This window comes from Bombus terrestris, chromosome 7 (assembly GCF_910591885.1).
Source record: "Bombus terrestris chromosome 7, iyBomTerr1.2, whole genome shotgun sequence".
NCBI classification, from domain to species: domain Eukaryota; kingdom Metazoa; phylum Arthropoda; class Insecta; order Hymenoptera; family Apidae; genus Bombus; species Bombus terrestris.
In genome coordinates this window covers 17,343,790-17,369,090 of record NC_063275.1, presented here as the reverse complement: position 1 = coordinate 17,369,090, position 25,301 = coordinate 17,343,790, and the positions used below count along the sequence as shown (strand labels likewise).

At 45.8% G+C, this 25,301-nt stretch overlaps 1 protein-coding gene across 2 annotated transcripts in view; it reads right to left on the bottom strand.

The window, feature by feature from the left end:
* Positions 1-25,301, bottom strand: part of LOC100650079 — a 127,853-nt gene that overhangs the window by 37,484 nt on the left and 65,068 nt on the right. For both annotated transcript variants that reach the window (XM_048407627.1, XM_020864032.2), the window contains exons 2-7: positions 15,385-15,756; positions 14,201-14,513; positions 12,951-13,193; positions 12,716-12,870; positions 11,768-12,637; positions 9,968-11,689 (exon numbers count right to left, since the gene is read on the bottom strand). In XM_048407627.1, the coding sequence (XP_048263584.1) occupies positions 9,968-11,689; positions 11,768-12,637; positions 12,716-12,870; positions 12,951-13,193; positions 14,201-14,513; positions 15,385-15,722 (3,641 nt within the window). In that variant the 5' untranslated portion in view covers positions 15,723-15,756. The remainder of the gene's footprint in view (positions 1-9,967; positions 11,690-11,767; positions 12,638-12,715; positions 12,871-12,950; positions 13,194-14,200; positions 14,514-15,384; positions 15,757-25,301) is intronic.

Here is a 25,301-nt window from a genome sequence, read left to right as displayed (position 1 = left end):
TCTTCCTCGGTACGTTAGCCACGTTTATTAGAAGCGAAGGGCGGTCAGGCGTGTTCAGTTACGGCCATACATTTTTAACAGTTTCCTCGATCTGCGAAGGTCCGGTCCTCCTTTTTCGCATTCCCGTGTAATAACAGGTCTGCCCGCTGAGATCGAGCGGATCCGCTCGTCCCAAGACAGAAAACCGGCACAGCCCGCGGCGATTGTCGTAGGTAAGTGAGTTTGACGCACAACGCGGCTGAATACTTGGCCAAGACCTCTCTTACTCCTCTCTTCTACTACCTTCCACCACCGTTTTGCGTTCCAGCTCATTCCATCTCTTTCATGCTCGATCGATCGAAAATACAAGTCTCGTTTTTCCTCGTTCGTTCTCCATCTTCATCGATTCAAGACGTAACCTCTTCTTCGACACCCGTAGACATTCGGGTATCCTCGCGAGAATCACGAGACACGTAGTCGGATGGAAAGAACAAGGGATAAAGAGAGAAAGCATCTTGTCCAGAGTAGCGCCCGGTTTGATTGATCGGGTGAAATACTGTGGCGAGCCGAACGAGTCAAAATATAGGACTTCCACTTATCGCGTGTACGCTGGCTGGAATCGTGTCCACGATCTCTCAATGACGAATGGAATCCATGGGGACGGAACGTGAGCAACGATAACATCGCGAGATCCTCGGATGAGCATCGTGGATAAAACGAAAGAAAGAAAGCGAGAGCAAAAAAGCAAAGGAAAAAAAGAGCAGAAAGGTAAAGAAGCGAAACAAGCGGGCCAGTTTCACCTGATTTTTATGGCCGCTCTTGGGCAAAAGCTGCATGCGCGCTGTGCGCGATGAGTAACACCGGAGAGGCTCGTGTACCGGCACCGTTACTTTTTATCCGACCCTCCTTCTCTGCCATGAACAATCCCGGTCCGAAACTCGATGAGATATGATTTTTAACCGACGGACAAATGAACGTCGTCAGTCGTGTATTTTTTCAAGGGATAACAGCTTGAAATTCTATTTTGGCACCACTGGGTCCGTAATTCGATGGATGCCGGACGAGAGACCGTCTCGAATCGGGCAACTTTCCAAATTCTAGTTCCGAGCGCTTCCCGACCTCCGTCCCGACGTTTCATTTCAGGAGCAGACGTTTCAACAAGGGAGTTATTACGCTGACATTCACGGTTTAAATATCGTACAGAGCGTTTCTATAAATAGGGGCCACCGCGTGCTTAATATCACGATATGTACATGAGCTTTGTACGAGACTTGTTTTTCTAGGAAATCGGTATTATTCTAAATGTTGGATTCTGTTTGCTGGATGCGAGCCAAATATCTGGAATTGAAGGAATGCTTTGCATTCAATGGGAGGAGTATATTATCGACTGAGAACGCGTGGAAGATGCTTTCGTAAAAAAACACGTAGGCTTATGGGAAGAACCGCGAGGGCAAGAGTCGCTGAAGTACATGACATATTGCAAAGTGGCGAGGCTTGTTCCCATTTATCAATGGAGCGGTTATCGGTGCACTTCCGCGGACAGCTGGAAAAACGATGCCATAGAAAGTGCGTTTATACTTTGCTCTCTTTCCAGCGAACGGAATGGCAGATTACGAGAACGAGGACAATGCTACTCTTCGTGCAGATATTTTTCCTATCGTAATAGTCGAAGGCGGAGACGCTACGGCGAAAGTTCGTACTTCCAGTCAACCACTAATAAGTACCCACGAAAAATAAATGATTTCTTAATCCACAATCGAAAAAAATAATGGTTACGTTGAAAACTTAGTTACTGTAACGATATTTTTCAGAAAATTAAAGCCTCGCCAATATCGTAAACGTAGATACACTTCCAACGTGAATTATTCAAAAAATATGTCACGTGGATGCGACATATGAAGATTTACGAAACACTTAATCGAGAACCGCTAATATAGTCGTCAAACAAGCGAACAACCATCTTGATCCTCGCATAGGTAAACCATCTGACTTTTTCCCGGTGATGTCATTCGTTATTCTGGACATCGGTAATGCCTCTAATGTAACTGTCGTGTATGTATATATGGCAGATGCTATTCCGGTCGATTCGCGACCCTGGATCCTCTCGCAGGCACAAAGTCGTTTTAAGCTGGTATCGAAATTTGGCGAACAGCCGGCTCGCGAAAGAAAAACAAATTGCTAATCACACGTTGGCATCTTCGTCCATTAATATTACAGAAAGTCCTTTCATTTGTCGGACCTGGCCTAATAAATTCACTGTCGGCGCCGTATTCACAGCGACAACGTTCGTCGTGACACGCTGTCAATCAGATCGAGATCTACGTCGATTTCTACGACATCGTGGAGTCTGGCTTCTCATCGATTTGCTTTGAGACATTGTGTTCACGTTCGCACATCTGTTTTTACCGCCGTGAACTGTTTTCTATTCAGAGAAAATGGGGAAAGCCCCTATCCATTTTGAAAACCGAGATTGCTCGCCAGATGATTTTTGTCCACCATGTGTTTGCCAAACCTTTGCTTTAAGCTGGACATTGAAATTCTTTATGTTATTTCTCAAACAAAATCTGGAAGTTTAACCACGGATGTAGCATAATTGTAATGCAAACAGCAGACTGTTCGACACGTTGTACATCAGAGACAGCGGAACGGAGGAAATACGTAAGCTCTCGTCACGTTCGACTCTCACGATAGTGCATAATCTATCAGTATACTTAATACCACAACCTTCAAGTTTACACAAGTCATTTCGTAATTTACGGACATCATAGTTAGGGGCTGTCTCACAAGAATACTCGGATCGTTATGTTTCAGCAAGAAGAATTTATTATCTCTCTGTTTATGTTACCTCTGCCAGCATCAACTGCGGTTGGTCTACTGCGATCCTACGCTCTTGAATGAGCTCTAAACCAATTATATTTCTTATTTCCCACCCACTTTTGCTATTCGTATCTTAAATAATACGTAATTTCTATAAACAGTCATCACGACGAAATTCCAAGTAGAAACACGAAACATGTCAGAGATACCTAAACTTTATTATCAGACTCTTCCGTAATTTTTTCAAAAATTCCGAGAAACATTCGACCTCTAGCTTCAAAGCTTCCGTTCACGACTATTTCTCAATATTCTCGTCCAAACATTATTTTCAGGAATTCGAGTGCCGGAATAGCGTCATCCTATTTATATCGTAGCGATGCGGTCGTCGTGATGCAGACGTTCTATTCCACACGCGCAGAAGGCGAACATCATCCGTAGCACCAGAGGATGCGCCCGTGATCTCTGCGGTTTAATGGCTGGCCTTCTTGCAGGTGCAACAGTCGCGGTTACCCCTGGCCACCAATGTCACTGACCCACGGCAATTTTCCAGAGAGCAGCGGTCAACGATTTCTTGGGCCGTGTCGCGAGGGGTCGTGAAACGTCGCAGTCGTTTATGCGCTCGTTCGTCCCTGGGTCGGTCGACTCGTGAACACACCGGAAACTTTACGATCCGGAGCTTTTATTACACGACAGTTTGGCCACACATGGCTCTGAACAATCGTATGCGAGCATCCGAAGCGCACACAGGTCTAACGTTTTTTTCGTTCGATCCTTTGCCAGGTCCTCTGACCATTCATCGGAATAATAGTCCTTTCATTGGAAACACGTGTCCGTCGGAAGTGAATTTATTTTTCTATTTCGGAAATTCGATATCACGAACCAAGACGTTTCCATTTTGGAGATGTAGGAAAGCTTTGACTTGTATCGATAATTATATTGCATTTGGCTTTGTTATTTTTTTGCGTTTAGAGATAATGATTTATGAAAATGTACTCGTATAAAAAGGTTAACTGAAAATGCAATAAATCTGAAGTCAAAGGATTCTAAGGGGAAAAGTAAAACCAGTGAACGCAGTGAAAGCTGCGGGAAGCAAAACACCTCGAAGTAGCGGCCGACCTTATCGTCGACACGGTGAATTGATGTTAACAGGAGCCAATTAAATGGAACGCCAGCGAAACTGGACTACTTGACGGAACGAGACGATGGAAGGTGGGCTTCATCGACGAGGAAGTAGGCGGTACACGTGTTTACCCAGGTGCAAGCGACACGTAGACATTTTTCACTATAGAATTAGCCTCGATCGAGGTTTAAAGAAAAAACGATCGGCTCGAACATTTTTTCAGACCACGCGTTCTAACGGTAAATTACTTGGTTAATAATGTCGAGCAATTTGACCATTTACTCGTGAGATAAAGTGTCGCCATGAAGATACCGTTCCTCGAGACGCTCCCGTGAGTCCGTGTCCGGTGTTCGCCGGTCTCGACTCGCTGCCCATTGTCTTCTTTCGTCGTTGTCATTCCTGTCCCTTGTCACTTGCTTCCTATACCCCCCGAGCTTCCTCGATGCTCCGTTTGGAACGAAGTCGAAGTCAAAGTCGAGACGAGGACGCTCGTCAGACTCAGCAAATTAAATAGACTACCGTATTTTAGAGATTAAAACTACAGATCTTCAACGAAAGTATTAATTTCGATAATTGTTTTCAATTAATCCGAAGCATAGCCGATAATGTATTAGCAATCTGGAGAATATAAAAAAAGAAATGGAGAAATCAAGAAGGAAATACGTAGAAAATATTGTACGTGGAAACGGTGATGATCGAGGTTAACGAGGAACGAGGGGAAACTCGTTACACAATAAATCGTGTGAATCAATATCAATTCGCGTAAAAGTTACTTGTAAAACGACGTATCCGGTAAATCCATAATCGCTATATTACGACCAGTAATTAATTAAATGTATATATCTGTTCCAATATTTATAACGGGTTATCTGAGAAATACAGAACAGACTCCTGGTAGGCGTTTCCGTTCTTTGCGAAAACATAAAGTCGATTAGATATACTAATTCGCGAGTTGATAAAGTTTACCTCGTTAGACTGAAAATTTCGTAATATTTCAGGAGAGTCGTTAGCTGCACCTAATAAAATCGAAACAAGCAAAACCACCTAAGTATTACAGGTTTTATGAATGTCGCTTCTGCTCCAATCGTCGTACAGTTACGAAATTTGCTAACAATGTAAGACACTTTCTTTTCGTCGGATGTTAATCGACTAGTTAATGAAGGCGTATACGCTACCACTATCGCTTCTAAACCCGCTTAGAATTAGTCAGGATTGCATGCAATTGACCCCGTTTCTTGGCAAGTCGTCAAACGAGTCTCGCCACGCACGAAGGGAGGACGTTACAAGTTGTTGGAAGACTGCTCGAATGAGTGTGCTCGACTTTCCGACCGACGAAAGTACTTCTGCCGCAATCAGAACGCCGGCATCGTTCTCCTTTTAATTACCGTTGATAATTAGTAGACGCTGCATCGTACTCTTGCGACACACGCATTTACATCTTCGCTACGGATAATCGTGTGAATAGTTAAACGATACTTTGAGGATGATAACTTCAAGCGACGAGAGTCAGCAATATATATTATGATGTATCATTTCTTACTTGTTGCTTCTTGTTAATATTATCAAACGAATTATTTTATGACTCATATCCGTAGAGATAAAGCGTTTAATTAAAAGTATATCGAACGATGCTTTCTCGCATTTCCCCACGCGAGATCGAGAACCGATAACTGTAACTACGCCCGATAAATATATATATTTTAGAGATAATCCATCGATTCCACAATCAAACTGGAGTTATTATTTCACAGCCCGCCGTCGCAAGAATGGCAAATAAAATTCTCTAGTTTCGAAATCGCTTATCGAGCGTTGAGTGGATCGGTAGAATAAACGAACAGATAAACATATAACAAATTTTTCCGCGAGCGATTCGAACACATTCTCCTACGCTCTTTGACGTCAAACTATTTAATTGTAATCAAAATCGGAGTTTTAAGTATAAATATAATCGTGAAATAATAATTTACAATTTACCAATTATGAATTACGATTATATCGTGTAACCGTCGATGTCGCTACGCAAATATACACCTTGATAACGAGTGTCGTTCAGTATAACGTTACGATGTATCGTCTTATTCCTTTTTAGCAAAGATTTTTACATTTTAGCACTATCTCATATTGAACTTGAAGTCATATTGAGTTCGTTCGAAGGAAAAATCTTTCCTTTCCTTTCAAAACTCTTCAATGCTTTCAAAGTCAATGTATTTTTAATAGTCATGTCAAAGTTTACAAGAAAGATCTATGTATGCTTTAAGAATCACGTCTTTGGAAGAAAGGTTAATCTAATTCCTTTGACGCGAGCACGTATTCGATTCGAAGCGTGGTGGCGATAAAACAAGAAAAATCGTCTCGACTAGCGATAATACGATATACCGTGGACTTCTTTTTCTTCCTTGGCTATAGCCTTATGCGGTGTCATCCGACGTAGTAAGGAGAGGAGATTCGACGACAAGTAACCGATGTTAAGCGATACTTGGCATACTCGTCGGTTACCCTGTCGAGGTCGCGGTCTTTCTTCCATGCAATCTCAGGTGCAGAATGGAACGAGTTTTGCTTGTGCAGCGGCGAGAAGAAAGGGACTAAGGTACGATTCAAGAGCGAAACGAAGAGAACTGGGGAAACGTGAAGACTCGGCTCAAATACCATGATGATAGTGACATCTAACCAGATGCTTTATTTAAGTTAGTAGCTTGAAGAATGAAATATTGCTTATTAAAACAGTGGAGGGCTAAAATGAGATCAGTCATGTATGTCAATCGTGTTCCACATCTGACGAGACGTCTCCAAGCGACTTTGTTCCCAAGAAATGCGTACAATTTAGATTGTGGAGCGTGGCTAACGAGCAAATTGGCGCCGTTAATAGTTAAGGTCGAATAATTTTGTTTCAAAGAGAAATGTCTGCGATAAACTTTGGTTCTTTCCTTAAATTCCGTGGACAGAATTTTTTAACAAGTATTTCAAGAATAGCTCGTGTTCAATAGAATCATTCAACTTTCCCTCTGGAAACGCTATTATTTTCTTAAATATATTTACGCTAAATGATATGTACATATTTATGGCCGTATCATTAATCTCTTCGAACATCGAACTCGTAACGGAAAGCGAAACTGCCAGCATAAAGAGTATCAGTAACTACGCTGCGGGTAGTCACGTAATCAAAACGGTGGAATAATTTTTAAACCAACATTCTTCGAATAACTATGACTTTACGATCGTTATTAAGAGAAACGTCGATCCATTCTAGGGATTGTTTAATCGTGGCAACTGAACCGGCAGACGTTTCCTGCGAAAATACATTTTTGCGCACTCGACCAGGCACGAGGCTGAAGCACAATCGCAATTACGCGATTAGATTACCGCCTCGAATGGAATCTGCGATCTGAATCAGCGCATTTTTCCCGTCAGTTTGATGCTGACCAGATGTTATCGAAGAAAAATAAATTCGCATGATTTCTTGAGTACCGGCGTGGAACGCGTCTACCGTTGTCTGCTATGAGAGTTAAGAGAAGATTCAAACATAGAACTGTATCGTGTTCTAACCCGCTACACACGGGGATCTTTCTTATTGGACGAGGCCGAATAGTCGACGAATTCTCACGCGTTCAATTCTTCTATCCGTGTGGTGGAACAGCAGTGCCACGGCGAGCATAATCGAGCACCGAAGAACAGGCAAACACGCCCGTGGTGCCACGCGGTAACCTTTTTTCTGACATTTCTGCCTCGTGGCTCGGTTTAGCCGAAAGGTTAAGCCTCCGCTTGAATACCCCGGACGAAAGAAAGAGGGAGAGGCGGCAGGCGAGAATAATCGGCAGCCACGTTAAATACCTGCCAACTTCATCGTACAGAAGATCTCTCTGTCTTGTCTCTTCCCGTCGAAGGTCAAAACGAAGCGGAGCGTTTGCTTCCCGAACCGTGTCGCAGGGTCGGAATCTCGTTCGTCGCAGTCGACAACTCGACCATCACAGAAGCCAAGCTGGTCACCCAATCAGAGCGAGAACGAAACAAAAGAAAGGTGAAAAGACTTATCGCTCTGTGAGATCGAGCCTACATCCTGTGCCCTCCGTGGAACGAGTCCGACCGGTGAATCTCCACAACCGTGCAATTACTATTAATCCATCGTTAATTTTCTTCCATTTGGATGAAGTCGTTCGCGATCTCAGGTATAATCTCGTCGTTGCTTTCTGCAATTGGTCAGAGTGCGCCTCATGACCCAAAAAATCATGGACCGGTGAACAAAGAGGCGCTGGGTCACGGAGAACCTCCGCTTCCGTGAAACGCGCTACCACGATCCTCCGGATGGCAGGGCGCTTCGTGTGCGATCGACCTTGCCCGAGTTCTTGCTTTTCAAGAACGCAAAGACTCGCGTTGCAAGGAAGCCACTGACGACTTTTTTCTTGCAACCACGACTGGTCTGAACGAGGTTCGAGACAAGTTGTACCTTCTTCGTTTCGCGTTTTCTATCTTTGAGGTAACCGATCGCAATTAAGGTTCAATACCCCCCTAGTTCTTCTGAAGATTATAAGAGTTTCAAGCAACAACTTTGTCAAGGACGCGGCGGAAACAAAGAGAACCCGCGGCAGAGATGAAGCAGATAAAAAGCTGAAGGTTCGCGGGGGAATAACGATTTCAGAGTTTAATGGTGAATTTACGTGGACGTGACGATTAAAACCAGCGGGGATCGTGAACAGTTCCGAGGAGTCATTCGCTGGCAGCCAGCGACGATGTCGTTTAAGACTCTCACCGGACGCGATTCAGGGAAAGTCACACGCTCGTAAATCAACGCGGTAATGGGCACCGTTAGATTTGCAATGATAATCTCATGGTAATGCATACGATTCGGTCGAGCGGACGAACGAGAAAATAATTAACGAGCGAGCCAAGAGTTCGCCGAACTATCGGCATCGCTGGTGCTGATCCCCGGGGATTTACGAGTTCCTGGATTTAAACCGGCACAAAAACGAGCATCAAGGGATCTCGTCTGGCTTCGTAGCTTGATAATCCATCGGTAATTCTTGCTCAAGGCTCGTACGAGCCAGTAACGATTCTACGATGTTCGGTCTGGGGAGTCCACGAGTTTCTTTCGTACGAATATTGAGTACTTAAAGAGAAGCTGGTTCGCAAATTTTTTTACTTTTAGTTTTAATCTTCGAGAATTCATAATCGAATTCCAGTTTGAGGCTATGGCTTTACAGTGTTGTATCAATTGATTATAAAAAGCGGTACTGAAGCATTAATAAGGAGAACAAGTTGCAAATTGCTCGAACCGGCTAGTTCACGCAGATTATGTGTCATAAACTTGCAAATTATTAAACAAACATTACGTATTTTTATGAGAGGAATGATGATTAACGCTGATCCTCATGGAATTTCAGCAAAATTTTTTCGTGTTTCTTCTCAAGCCACAAATCAAAAGCAAGCGTTGTGTTTACGGTTCTCGGTGAAACGACGCCATCAAGGGATGTAGCTCGAACGTTTTCGCGACGCGGTGCGTCAATTTCACGAGTGATCTATCGATCTTCGAGGGTCGTTAATAAGCATCCCGTCAACAGCGTAGGGTAAGGTGTATCCGCGGTTGCCTCTAATTCAACTGATCGATCGCAGGATAAGGGGTCCGTACGATGGGACACTATACGTATAATGGACGATCCTGCGAGCGCCAAGCGGTGGCAGCAACCATTTACCATTCAATTACGCCGCAATTACAGGATCGTGTGCGTTCCGTGGCTCAAGCTCTTCGACGATCGCATACCGTGCGCCTTTTCTCGATAGACGTTTCGACCCTCTCTCTGAAATCTTTAATTGACGACTGTAAAACGAACAACCCGCGAGATTCTCGAGATTACAAAACGCGACAAAAAGGTAATGATTCCTAATGCCCGCCGAAAAGCGAGATAATGGTTCTTACGATATCTTCGATGCGAACCAACGATCTTCAGTCTTATTAACAGGCTCCTGCGTCGCTGATACATACAAGTACACGTAATGAAGAATAATTTAAGAGTCATACCAGAGAAATGACGAGGGTCATTAAAAAAGCATCAAACTTACCCCTGTAGCGCATGTGGAGGTGCCGGTCGCGGCGGAGGTGGCAACGATTTTCTGCCTGGAGTGTTCTGTCGCGGCGCCAGGGGTGGAGGAGGAGAACTAGGTGAACCAGTACCACCGTATCTATCCGTAGGACACTGAGGTTGAGGTTTTTGTTTCGGTGCGTCGATGTACTTAGGGGGCAGGGCGTAGTAATTCCTCTGTGTCACGTCTCCGTGACGTTGGTGATGGTTGGGCACGTATTTCGGGGGCTCGTGATATTTCTGAGGACTCGACTCCGACGGGAACATTTTGGAATTGGCCTCGTAGCCCGTCTTCACTGGACTACCAATTGCAAAACTGTGGTTTCCACCTTCTAGATATTTGGACGCGCACTTAGAATTCTCAGACACGGGCAGGTAGTTTGGTCTCGTTGCCTGATTAGATTGATTACTCGAGGCACTTTTATCGACGTTCTTAGGCACTTGCGGCTGAGGTCTCTGACCAGAAGAGGATTCCAGTCTCTGAGCCGAATCGTTCCTGAGTAAACCAGAAACATCGATTCGCGTTCCGTCCACTCGCATCGATTCTTGCCGAATGATTCTCGGTTCCACGGGTACTTGAGGAGCAGGTCTCTGGTTCCCAGAGTCGCTGTATCGCTGCGAGATGAGATCAGGTAGTTGCGCCGGTGGCCTGCTAGAGAAAGGTCGCTCCTCCGATATTCTCCTGGCTGGCGTTACTCTACCATTCACCATTAACTTCTGTGTTGATGGGTATCTTAAACTGGACCGACCCGTAGCCACCATTCTATGTGTGGCGAATCCAGCTGAAACACCGTTCTCCAGCACCATCTCGGAGTCGACATGCTTCAATGCTATGGCAGGTCTAACGAATTGGTGTTGCTCCTGTTCCTGGGACACCGTCTTTACGGGCGAATTTGGGGAAGACTTTCCGGACTTCTCGTGATCTCTCTTGGAACCATGTTTCGACCTTCTCATCGAATGTCTCTCTAATTTATGTCTGTCGCAAGATCTATCACGAATCTTTGTCTCCTCAGATTGATGGTGCGTGCTGCTAGGCTTGCGCTGGCTCTCAGTGAAACAATCTTCGCTGAGCTCTGGCGGCGGAGGTGGCAGTGGATCATCGCAATCGTGAACTTCGTTTTCAGTCACTGTAGGAGGAGATGGCGGTGGCAAATCGGGACTGGGTACACGGTCGTTGTAAACGTTTCTTAAGTGTGGTTTTTTGGGTGGCCTTTCTGGCACCCAATCGTCGATAGATATAGCTGGTCCTACTATCACAGGACCTAGCAAGTCCGTAGAGAGACTACCGCAGCTGTTGCTGTGCTGATGCTTAGGACTCGACAGTTCTCCATTACCTTGGTTCTGATTCCTGTTGCCATTTTCTCGCCAGGTGCCACTGGCGTAGTCGGAGGCGGAGCTCGCTCGTCTCGAGGAAGACGGTCTAGGACGAGGGGGTGGCTGAGGAGGGGGGCTTTGAGGCGCAGGAGCTATTCCTTGGGCTAGTTGCGGTTCTGATCTCCAGGATGCCTGGTGGTGTCTCTCGTAGAAGGAAAGCAATGCTTTCTTTTGTATAGCTTTTAACGTTGGGTCAGAGACCCTGTGGCGCTTTTCTGGATCCAAGTAAGTGTAACGCATCTGTTGTTGTTGTTGTTGTTGCTTCTCCAGTTCATTTATACGTTCCGCCACTGACATTTGTGGCTGTTGAGGCAGTGCCGGCACCATTCTGAAAGAAAGAATACAAATTTAATAAACTTTTGATAAGGACAAGGGATCTTTGAGGTATGTGGAATTATAACGACACCTTGAAGATTGCGTAGATTCCTGAGGCTGAGTAGTGCTAACAGGGTACAGCTTGCGTTGATTTCGTTCGCGGTCCAAGTACAACACACTCTCTGAATGGTGTCTTTGTGGAGTTTGAACTCTGGCACTGTGAGCGATCAACTGTTTGCTACACGGATGTCCGTTCGCTTGACTAACATCCGACATCGATCCATGTATAGGGTTCCAATTTTCGGGACTCTGAGGAGTCGCAGCACCGAGCTGCTGACGAATTGGACTCTGTGGCATCGGTTGAGCCAGTGAACCATACTTATCACCTTCGATCCTCACCGAATTGTCCCACTGAGATCCTGACTGCGATTTATCCACTAGAGATTCCTCGTCGATGTTCGACTCTTGCCACTTGCTCTCTCGAACGGTCGACGAAACGTCTGCTACGTTGGTCGATGTGTTGCAATGATTGATCACAGCCGGCAAGCTAGATCTACCCTGACTCTGTTTGTTGCGATCGTTCATCGAAACTTGCCATTTGTCTGGCCATTTTTCGCTGTGCCTGCCCTTTGTGGTTGGAGATAAACCGCTGGTGCTGACGTCGCTCATAGATCCTTGCCACTTGTCATGACAGCTGTTGTTAGGTTTCTGAGGCAAAATTCCACCGTTAACGCTGCTCACGTCCGACATCGATCCGTGATGCCACCGATCCGAAGCGCCCTGGCGAGCTGGCAATCCGCTGGACACGCTCACGTCCGACATCGATCCGTGCCATTTCAAAGTCTCGCTGCTCGAGGCGCTTCCGCTGGACGTCGTCACTACGCTATCTCTTCCTTCCCTTGATGTATCCTCCCAGGTGGAGGTTGGCCTCTGTGCCACTGCCTCGCTGTCTCTTCTCAACCTGCACGAGCAATTTGAGTTTAAATATTACATCACAAGATAAACGAACGATTATCGAATAAATTGTCCAGTATCGTACCTATCGAGGAAAGGAGTGTTCGTCGTAGAATCGACACTGGAAACGTAACTGTGATAACCTTCTGATTGTGCGTAGCTAGCTTGCTGAGAATGTTGCACCCTCGTGTATTCTTCAAGGCCCGCTTGTGTTAGGGTTGCTTCCCTGTAAATGTCCACCTACCAACCAAAGCAGAATCCAATTACTACATTAATCCATTGGCAAGAGAAAACGTTGAACGACCAAGGTTAAGCGTTACCTGGGACACCTGAGGATCCTGATAGCTTCTAACGTAGGCTTCCAAATCGGCATGGCTGAGGGTCTGAGCCGTTTGTTGCTCGCGTTCAGGAGGCGATGGCACCACATACTCCGCATCACCCAGAGCTTTGCCCTCGCGATCCACGCGAGGCCACAATCTTGATTCCTCTTCCACGGTGGTTCTATTACGCGACTCGAAAGTTTCCGCTGGGATCTTCTCGCAACGTTCCATCACCGTCTTCAGCTGCAACAGGAAAATCGTTGTTTTTCCTGAGTGGTATTCGAAACGTTTTCGTCCGTCCGCCTTCGCGTACACGAGTGTTGTACCGCGGGGCTGCGTAATCGATTGCGCAATCAGCACAGGCCGCGCATACATTTGCCTGAACCTCGGTGCGTAATTGAACTTAAGCTGTATTCAGTTTTTGCCACGCGAGCCGCTCTTCCCATCGAGTGTCAGCGTAATGCCTTTCGGTTTAAAATAAACCACCAGGCAACGAGCTAATTACCGAAGTGAGCAAAAAACGCGTCCAGCTAATAAGGAAGTTCTAAATTGAGCAAAAGGAAAGTCGAATGAATTACGGCGCATTAACGTTCCCCTGTACCTGGAAACGTTGGAATTCGTGTACAAGACGAGGATTCTTAAAAGTCTTGGGAGGAGACATGGGGCGCTGGTCGGGCGAAACAACGCTTCGCCTCGAAATCGTTGGCCTACTTTTCAGGAAGTCGCCGGCGCAACCACGCGGCGATTATGTCACCGTGAGAGAGAAAGGAGGGTGCGAGTGTGGGAGATTAATTATACGCGTCGTTTTAGGACGTAGCGATTTACCAAGGTTCCGACGTGCCCGTCGTTCCACCGATGTTTAACGCGACACGGTTCGACCAATTAAACTTCCTTCGGCCGAGGTTCTGCATGTGCCCGGACACACGTCGTCGCTGTCCTCTCGTGGAACATTTCGCGTGCAACCAGAAGCGCGCCGAAAATGGTACGATAAGCTCGGCCGGTGTCCGCTCGTGACTCGTTAACACCGAAAGTGCTTCACCTCCTTGCAAATGAGTTTTCAATTTCGTAACCGCCTGTGACGCGAAGGAATGCTTGCTGCACCGACACGTGTGCGAGTAAGTACACCGAATGAATCGGATCGTGAGATTTTATCGGCCTGCTGACGCATCGGATCGGGAAAAATTCCCACCGGCGGCGAATCGATCGAGATCTACGACGTGATACTGTGAATGGGCATAGAGATACGTTACCTGCTGCGTGAACGTAGGATTGGGCCTCTTCGTGTGCGGTCTGGTGTACTGGGCAGGCTTCTCCTTCGGGTAGTTGGTGTGATCGGTCCAAGACTTGGATCGATGTGATCCGCTGTGTCCTGAGCTGTGAACATCCTCGTCGGGGTGTCGCTCCGGCGCGCTCGGCCACGACGGGTACTTCTCGTGACCGGGGCCATAGCAGACGCCTTTGAGGCTCGACGCGTCTCGGACTGGCGGTGTTGGCGGTGGCGACGCTTCGTCTCTTTCATTGAGAGGGAGCGTGTAACTGTCGAATCCAAGACTCTCGCTATACCTGTTCGTGCAAACAAGGAAATACGTCCATTAATGGCACGCGCGTTGAATCGTGTTTGGTCACTAGTCAACATCTATGGAAACGTCGTGACGAATCGTACGCGTGGGAGCAATTATACGCGAACCGAGAGCGAATAGTCGGTGATTAGCGCTCGCACCGCGCGATGAATCACCTGCGAGACGCTCGACAGTCCCGGTAGCTGACCACGGATCTTTTCTCTCCTCGTCGGCGATGTCATTGAACCACTTTATTAGCAGGATGTGTGGCCGCCGCGTAATTTATGGAATGACGAACAAGTTCAACGTAACTGGAAACGTGTATAATCAGGCTATAATTGCGACGTCGTGCGTGGACCCCGTCTTCCTAACGACGAGATACCACGCTGCTCGCAACACTACGTTTGACCTATCGCGAAATCTAAGTGTGCCGAGACTAATACAGAGAACGTCTAATTGGCTGCCAAACGGTATCTCTTATCTTGCCTGCAAAAAGCTGCTCGATAAAAGAGTGCGCGAGCTAACCGTGGAAACTCGTTCCCCGATACAGATGGGGCAAAATAATTCATTTCGATGCAACCGGCGGATCGATTCCTCAATGAATTCTCGAACGAAGAAGAGAAACAGGATTTGAATGACTGGAAACATATTTTCTTTAGAAAATCGATAGAAATCGGCATGCAACGATTTTACGTTCGGAAGTTCAATGATTCTAAATATAAAAAATTAAAAAGATCGAAGATTTAAGAACGCGAGTTGCGTCAATTCAGATGTAACATCGCGTGAAAGATAAATGTCTCGAAAAGCAAAAGGCAATAAGAATGACTGACAGCAGAGATGACACGACTAACAAAAGTCGATCGAAGGTTACGTACCCGCTGTCGTTCTTGTAGCCCGCAGTATTCTTCTTGTAAGTTTCGTTGTAACCGGCAACTGTGGCTTTCTTCGCTGCGTTGGTAGCCTCGTGCTCGTTTTCCGTGGACCTCCTACCGTCGTTTCTACGCCGATAGTACTCGTTAGGAGGCACCGTCCGAGACGGACTCTGCTTAAGGCCATAGCCTTCCTGAGGATACGACGAGGTACTCTTGAAATTGGCAGTCTCGCTGCCATGGCCGTGACTCGCGTACTTGTAGGAGCCTGGAGGACAGGAAGGTGGGCCCGGGGCCTCATCCTGGACTCGATATCCTGGCGGCGACGGCTGCAATTCCGTCATCGTGTAACCAACGTCCCCGCCATCCGGGATACACCTATGCAAACCAGTAAAAATAGGTTCATTAGTTTGCGTTTTTATCGTCGTGTCGATGTTTTATAAAGGATAGATAAAAGTAATTGAATTATTAACTGAGTTATTAGAACTTAGATTTTCGGTTTTACATAGCATAACCGATCTGTCAATTGAAACATCCAGGCCAGACAATTTCCTCTTTAACATCCAAGCGTTCTCCCCTACGTGATAATCGTCAATGTCATTCAGTGAGCCACTTTGATAATTGTATCTTCCTCTCGAGGTTTTTATTAGTTTTGTACGATAGCCATTACAATAAGTTTATCCGAATTCTTTCTCCACCTCACCAATTTCTTTCGCGCATCTTACCTCGTACGGAAGTAAGATCCAGTTTTCAGAGTCCCGGTTCCCCGCGTTTCTTACACCACCGTCTTTTACACTACAGAAGCAACTCCTCACATTCCGAGGATCTTACGTTCCGTGGATTAACATTACTTCCGACCAATAAATTCGACTGTCCCGAGGCAATTTACCGGAATATGCAAAAACTTGTAACATTCTCACGCGTCCTTTTTCATCGACGAACGCGTACACTTTTTACCGCTTTATGGAGGAAATAAGCCGAGCAGACAGCCTTCTAATTGAATGGTCGGAAGGTTAATTAAGACAGTAGTCGAACGATCCTGACGGTGTACCGCGAAACGGTACCAATTTAAATTAAAATCGTTAATCAGGAACGCAGCCACAGAGCCGACGCGGAACGGTTCGCGATTAGTCTCGGTTTTACGGATATCACCGTTGATCGACCACGGTCACGCGTAAATTACAACATACCGTAGCTTTCACTCGGTGCACGCGCACCGTATATATAGATTCCTGGGAATCTAGATCCCCGGAGATCTATCGGATCGCGACTCGACCACGCACCTTTTACGACTGCCACCACCGTACACACTAATCAATTTGTTCACGCGCGGAAAGTACATTGTTTAAGTGCAAACTCGACGAATCGGGCGCTATAGGCGTGTCCGCGATAAAATCCAACGAGCTCGCTTTAACCTTTCGCTCGCGATCACGAGGAACGAGGCGCGATGAGTCGCGCCAATGCTGCTTTATCGAGACTATCGAGCGTCGTTCTTGACTTATATGTGCCGTGTAGTAAGGTCTGTGGATGAGAAAGGTGTGCCTCGGTAGCGCCTTGCTAATGAGGATGAATGGACCATGATCTAGACATGAATTAAGGGAGATTCGAAATTGGCGCTGGAATTATGTAGTAGCTTTCAGTTTTACGGTAATCGTATTTTATCTTTGTTAATAGGCCCATAAACTTCTGTTTCTAGTACCACTTAGAACATCGATCTTCTTGTATTAGAACAGAAAAGTAGGTTGGACATATCGTGCATGATATGACAAATGCTTTATTACGAGCATGGGTAAACGTTGCTCTCGACTAAACACCTACATTCTACATTAACTCTTTAATCAAAAGAAGTCGGATGAACTTTGGCATGCTCTCAAAGCCGCATTACAAAGGATGACTCGGTTGCTCCTGACACGCTCGTGGCTCAAAGAAGTCGAATAAAGGATTGCTTTCATTTGTCGCTGATGAAAAATTGCTACCCACGCGTGGCCTCCGCGAGACGGTTTCGTTGGAACGGGAACGCGTCATATTGACCGTCATCCGGCAGTGAGATGTGGGTCAGCCGAATGCTCCCGAAGATCTGCGGCTGGCCGAACAATCGGCCGTGTATCATCAGTTATCACGACGTATCCTGCGATCGCTGCGTGATACGAATAAGCCGTTCTAGATTCTTCCACGTTAACCCGGGAACCGCTCGCGTCCGAGCACACAATCGTTGTCGTTGTATGCCCCGCGCGATCAAGATCGATGACGTTGGCGGAAGGCATCCACCGCCGTTCCTCTGCCGTATTCTCTTAAACGCTTAAACGTTTCTATGGACACAGTCCGTTGATCCTGTCCCCAACGGCTGGACATACGAATGAAAACGTGAGAAGCGGACAAGGAATTCGCCCGGTAAATCCTCGACGCCTCCATGACCATGTATATTTATGTCTATGCACGCGTGAAACCGGTACATCAGTGAGGTCAGCGATATAGAAGAGAAGGAAGATGGAAGAAATCATCTGGTCCACGATGCAACTCAACCCACCGCGATTTTTCCTCCAGGCGTTCCTCGATCGTGGCGGATGATCCTCGATCTCGAGCTCCACTTACCAGTTCGCTGGATCCACGCGTTCTCAAGCGGCCTGCACGCATTCCGCCGGTTCAACGGGTTGCAAAATGCGGCGGAACGATTTTGTAACGAGCGAAAGTATGCGGCTGGTGTACCGCAATGCATAGCAATACGTAAAAACTAATAATAAGAGATCGTTTCGAGTGCCTCGATCTACGCCTGCCGTTAACGAAAAGTAAGTAGAGCGACTTAATAAATGGATTGAACGCGAATTGACAAGTCGTAATAAGCTAATCATATTTAATAACCACGACGGCTGGATGACGATAGACAACGAGCCGCAGAGACACGAATTCGACAAAACGTAGCGGCCGAGAATCGTAAACAGCTCCGAGCAACCGCGTTTAAAGCTAATAAATTGAATATAAAAGCCCGCTATCAGGTCTCGTATACACCAGGAACTCACGATCTTTAGCGTGCGTTAAATTGAATTCGTTATGGTGGGCGTGTCGGCGCTGTAGTTTCACGTAATAAGAAACGAGCCTGAATAGACGCACATGACAGAATTATGATCCTTTGGGATTCGAAATGCCTGTCGTTTCGTACAAATATACTGCGAATTCCTATATTTCAACGATTCTGCGTTTTCTACGTAATCTTGTTTTTCTTTGTTCCAACGATTCTGCGTTTTCTACATAATCTTGGTTTTTCTTTGTTCCAAAGATTCGTGGACTAGGTAGGTCAGTTTAGCGAATTAACGTGCTACTCGTGCATCGTTTTTCCCTCACGCAAATTGTCTCGCGGAACGCAAACTGGTAGAAACGAGTCCAATTACGATGGTTCCTTTGTACTCGCGAGTGAGTTGCATCGCGTCTGACAACAAAATATCCGCTCTTCTGCACCGGTTCTTAGTAATAGTTTAATAATAGTAGCTGTAATCATATCCTACCGGATTCCTTGGGCGAACACGCAACCCTGTTCCGGAACGTGTAATTTTCCCTGTCGGAACCGTCAAAACTTTAAGCAGGAGAACGCGCCAAATAGAGAACATTAGAAAAATCAGGCCAGTAGCGCGATGACTGTGTTTACAGACATTATTTTCGATGAATGAATCTTTTTCTTTTTTTTCTTTAAAAATTATCGTGATGTTTTCCAAATGGAAATTATGTAGGGAACTAATGAGATTTGGAATTTTCGAGTGCGTGTCTCTTGGTCGTATACGTGGCGAATACATTATGTAGGTAAATCTCCAAGGGAACGTGTAATTTCCTCAGTTAGGATCATCAAAAATGCTCGTGCACCCAATAATTCTTGTCCGCTGTACACGGTTATTTTACGTACTAATACACCGTTCTTGATATTTCTTTTTACGAACACTGTTGCCATTTTGGTAATGGTCGACGATCTTTGGACGTTAGCTCTGCAATTTCGAGGTTTCAGCAACAATTTGAAAGATCAAGCAATATCGTTGTGTTTTTCGTATGCGATCTATCCCGAAACAAATGCTCTCCGTATCAAAGCAATTGAGTAGAAATTTTTCTCAATTTTACAAACTTTGACATTCCCAAATTTTGGATCCTTGAAACTTTAAAAATTGAAATGCACCGTGATAAGATCGATACACTGAATACTCGAAGAGGGTTGGTTTCTGCGGTAGAAACGTTAATAAACTCATCGCGTGGTGAAAACGGAACGCGGAACGAAACTCGTACACGCAAGCCGTGCCTAAATTATCAGATCGTTACGAGAGCGGCGGACAAAACGAGCAGCATGGTCTCCAACATGGTTGAATGGGCTGGAATCGCGCGTACGACAGAACGAATCTGAATGGAACGTAACGAGACGTAACGCGCTCGAATGGGAATGGAACGCAGTTGAACTGGGGGAAATACGTCGAGTCGAATCAAGTAAAACGAACCGTACTGTTCAACAACCAAAAACGAAAGTACAAGAAACAGATCGTACGCAATACGAGCCATTTGGCGAGCCACACGCAGAAGAAAGACAAGAGAACCGAGAAAGACGATAAAAGAAGAAGATGAACCGTGATGATACGGGATATGGTTGCGGAATTACGCGTGCGAAAAGGAAAAAGAGAGGCGACGACGTTGAATCTCGGCTTGTACGTCCTTAAATCACCGGCGTTAATTGCCGGTCGAGCGAGATCGTCGCCTTGAGTTTCGCCGTGATAAATTCGCGGCGATTCATTCGCAACGTGCACGCGTTCGTCCTCGAGGGTTGTTTTCCCTGTTCGCGCGCCGCTGCGTCTTTCCTCGCCTTCTTTGCGCCGGCTTTATCGCGTCGCGTCGGATTGCAAGCTCGCAAACAGTGGGATCCTTTCGACAAGCGCGCAACTCGACGAAGTTCACAGAATCTGCAGCGACGCGGAGTATCGCGTTTCCAAAGACCAAGGACGGTTGCGAGATGCCGCGGAGGAAGTGGATACGCGCGTATCGGAGGCGCTAAAGAAATTTGTCGTCGCATTAAAGACGCGGAATGCCGGGATTAAGTGTCAGGGAGGAACGTAAGGAATGGCGTTTGTGAAGCGGTGGATACCTATAATCTGCCAGAGACGAGAGAGTAGACATAAACAAAACTACTTACAATCGAGTGTTACTAGACGGCAACCAATAGCTGCAGCAATCGTATTTTGTTTATGTCTACTCTCTCGTCTCGTTGCACAGATTATACAGTGTCTTTCTTCAGAAGACTTTCCTATTTCGTGTAAATTTGTTTTCATTACTTAAAGCAAAATTAGATTTCAAGTCAATCGATTCATCGCTAATTCATAGAGTAAAATAGGATTATCTGTTTAAAGGTAGAGTCATGATTCTGGAAGTTATTATTCTTTATAATAGCATTAGAGATGGTGCATATTCGCAGAGAACGAGAAACGATGAGCCGCCGCTAATTTCCTGTATGACAGTCTAACAGTAGATCCAGCGGTTCAATTAGAGGCTCCGATCAGGAAGTAAACATTTACGAATCTTTTATTTCGCCGCGAGAACTGTTAACTGTTTTAGAAAAACGTTGCATACGTTTCGTAAGAATAGTAATCCACGTGTAATTACGATTACTTAAGCGCAGTTAGCCGTGCACGCCAGTCGTATAAAACAAATGTTTCCCTTCGGCTTACACTTTTAAACGATGCCAAATTAAATATCTGTCGAGATCTAACCGGTACACTTCATTCTTCGCGGTTTCCGGCAGCAGTTTGATCCAGCTGTTCGACACAGCTCCCGTGATTACCGTAAATCGTTCTTTACGTAACGCCATCAACCGAACGATATCAGCTTTTAATGCACCAGCTCTGCGCGTCCTATCGAATCGCATAAATTCACGTCCGATACCACCGATATTAACGAGTCTATTGCTACACTGTAGTCATTTTGCGCTTTCAAATTGGTCAATGCACATTTCCATTAAAAAAATAGATGCTAAAATATATAGATGCAGCATTTTCAGGAAGTGCAACAAATCTCACTGTCTTCCGTATGCTGGAACAAGAATTAGACGATCGTGGGCAGAGTAAATCAGAAAGTTCACGGGAGAAAGAAGAAAAAAATGGCTTGAACGACCGGCTCGTGAACGTTATTCGCGTTACATCACGTAATTAATGCGGCCGACGCGCACGTGTTAGTTAGGGGAACGATCGAGAGCGAGCACTCGAGAGTCGGATTTTAATTCGCCTGTAATACGCGCGCGCGCGCGCGCTATTTTAATCAGGCGCAGTATGGAATTAATGGCGGCACCGATGCATCTATCAACCTGCTTTCGAGATAAAGACGTTTCGATGATGCTGGTCGCGCGATACCAACTCCACGATTAAAGGAGTGAAAGTCTCTCCTCGAGATTCGCTATTTATATGGATTACCATACAGTCTGACAACGAATTCTTGCACGAGGAATTTCGAGGCGAGAGATACAGACGAAATAAATAACTAGATAATTCTTTCGCAATGATAAATGTTGAGAGAGGTGCGATGAAAGGTCCCAGAAATTGCTGTGAACTACACAGTGGACTACAAAGAACATTCGAATTAAAATGTTAATGAGAACACATCCCCTTGACGTTATCAATATCCTGTGACGGCAAGGAGGCATTAATTCTTCTTTTGCGTTGTCCATCGAAATAGCAACCGATTTGGTTATACTTCAACGATGCTGTATCCACGGATCTCGAATAATTGGTTGATAGGATTCATTCCGGTGGAGAGGCTGGAGCGCAATTGGCGGCGTGCGATTCACGATGCATCGTAAAAGGAAGTAAAGAAGCCGATGGAAAAACAATGAAGGTCAGCGTGCGCGGGTCGCGTTCCTCGCGGCGACAGCGGGCCTCGGAAAAAGAAATTGACGAGGAATGCGGGAGGAGGTTAAACGGCCGGCCGTAGAATACCAGAGACAAGATACGAGAGGGCTTATCGTGTCCCCGCGTCTATTTCTCGATCGCTCCGAGCGGTAAATTCAACGCGAGCACTGTCCTCGAGCGAGCAAAACGACAGGATGGAAGGCAATTACCGCCGGAGACAGCGAAAAAGCCAGATCGATAGACGATAAAGGGGCTTTCGTTATGACGAACGAGCGAGATGGCCGTGTACGACCGTACGAGGATTCAGAGACGATGAAAAATAAAGAAGAAGTTCTTGCGAGTGTGTTTCAGAACTCAGGCCTGCCGCCGAATGATCGATAATTAACGTCCCCATAGTAAGCTTTAACTTACGACGAGCAAATAATCGTGATGTCTTGGTCCGGAGTTGTGAATCTTATAGTTAAATCGTCAATCTTATGAAAATTTTATACATCCGTTTGATAAATTGCAGATCACAGAGAAAGAAGCCGAAGCATAGCTTCTTCCCTCTCTCTTTTTTTTCATAAAGATCACAATACGTGTGAGTACTATGGATCACGATTTACGATTTACGATTACGTATAAACTTCGAATGACACGATTAGCACGCTTATTTTCAGTGTCGTTAATTCTGTTCAGATCGTGAACGCCCTGGAGGCCGCGTTTGTTATCGTAAATTGAGATTAAGAGGAATATCAACTCGCAGCTCGACGCGTGTAAATCGGAGAAAGATAGGGGAGAGCTAGACAGCTAGGGTACCTCTTAAAAGCCCTATTAATCCAGGCAACATTACCGACCCAACGTTCGTCATGGACGACCGTTGCTCGGAGACACGAATTATAAATATTCAGGCTGCGACGACGAGCCTGCAATGCAGCTCGCAGACAGGAATACGAGGGCTGGAAGGAAGCGTTTCACGAGAATCCGTGGGCCGCGGAATGGAAATCTGGCCGCGATTCGATTTTTTTTCTTCTGTTGCTGCCGGTCAGAATTATGATCCAGCCCCCGAGGCACGAGAGCGTTGGTGGCAGGGCCGTGCCATGGGTCTGCGTAGGCCCCTGTTGGCCGGATTGGTTGCTTCCAACGGTAGCTGGGTCTCGAAGAAAATGCAGGCCACGTGTACATTCTGCTGGTATTCTCCGAGAGATGTCTACGAATGCTGTACATCCATTAGCGTAGGACGTCGTTCCTATATAACGTCAATAGAATAGCGGGTTTTTCATTTGTACAGCTCATGGAAAAGTCTATTAGGCCGTTATAGCGGCTAAAGTAGGTTAATGCGTTTGATATTACGAGAGGGTGTAACTCTCGTCCTTCCCGAAGGAATAGTGAGCTTTAAATTTCCATGGTCGTAAGCTTCCTTGAGTTGTTGCTATTCGAATGCTCAGTTACTAACCACGATTTTGTAGTAGACGATTGTGGTAGTTAATAGCTGAAACTTCGAACGTTATTTATGATATACGGTCCTCCCATAAAATTCTGTACCATCGTTTTGATTACCATCGAATCGTTCATCACACATTCCAAACCAGGTATTTCCACTTGAGTTCGCGTGTACGGATAGCGAGCGAGCAAACACTCGTAAGAGAAGTAAGTTGCACGATTCAAGGATGAAATTACGAGGAAAGTATATCCACGATTAATCCAGGATGCCTCAGCGATCGTCTTCAGGTGCGACTGTAACTGTTCAAGGTAAGTGCCACCGAGTTCTCGTTTATAGTAGGTAACAGGATAACGTTTCAAAGTCTATTTATCAAAGCATCTCGACTCCGTTAGCGGGAACGATAACGCGCGTATTAATAACAATCAATTAACGGAGATGAACGTGCATAGCACGGACCACGTCGATAAATCGAAGAATTCGAGGGCGCGTGAGAAGGATAACCGAGCTTACTTCCACGCTGATTTCAATAGCGCACGAACAAAGCAGATTTTTCAACAGACGAACACGCATATTTGCACGTGACGACAGGCTTGTGGGTCGCGCAAAAGTACATAGGGACTTTTACGCAGTCGCAAAACAGCCCAGCCACTGATCGACAAGGTATATTGATTTTTATCGTGCCGATACCAGGGAACGTCGATCATTAAACATTCGTTTGACGTAACACGACGTTTACTTCACTATAGTGTTTTCGTGACAATAAATATCGCAATAGCACCACATTCTTCATAAAATTGAATTCGATTCGAATAATTTTCGCTTTAATCTTTCGCAATTTTCTTTGTTAAAGTTTCTTTGATTGTACACATTTGTAATCCTTTAGAAAGTATCATCCTCCCAAAGAGATATCACGCTGAACGCCATCGTAAGATATCCCCGACACGTTTCAAATTTCCAAAATTTATAAGAATCCAATTTTAGCGACACGGAACACAAAAGTGTTACGCCCGGTCGAAAATTATCATTCGCACAGCGCGTAAATATTCTTTTATTTTCAGACAGGATAGCAGGATGCCGACGGTGAAACTTATTGCCCTTATTAACGCGATCATTCGCGAGTCGACCTGAGGACGTACGATCGCGGAAGGGGACGAGAAGACGACGAACACAGTGAACGAGAGAAGGGAAACGACGCGACGCGTTGAAATACGACGAAACGTGCACGGCTGGTCAAACGCTCGGAGGAACGGATCGTAATTTTCTTCGCTTTGGTCTCTCGCTGGCTCGATCGAGGGCTCGTGTTCCCTTTCGAAAGTCCGTGCCATAACTTGGCCGGTGCTTCGTTGCCCGGTTATACGTATGAAACATTAAGCCCGTATAGCGTTCGCTGATTAACGCGTACTTTCATGCGAGGGACGCATCCAGGATCAACGATAACGCACGGCATCGCCATCTCGAATGTTGTACTTGTAACCCAAATTGCTTTACGGTATCCTTTTTACCCGTATTTATAAGCAATAGAGCGCTTGCGAGAAATTAAGCAAACTTGAAAAATCGTCGAGAAATTATCGAAACTATTCAGAATTACTGAGTCTGAAATTTTAACCCTTTCTTTCTTGCTCTTCCGCGCCCTGAATCAT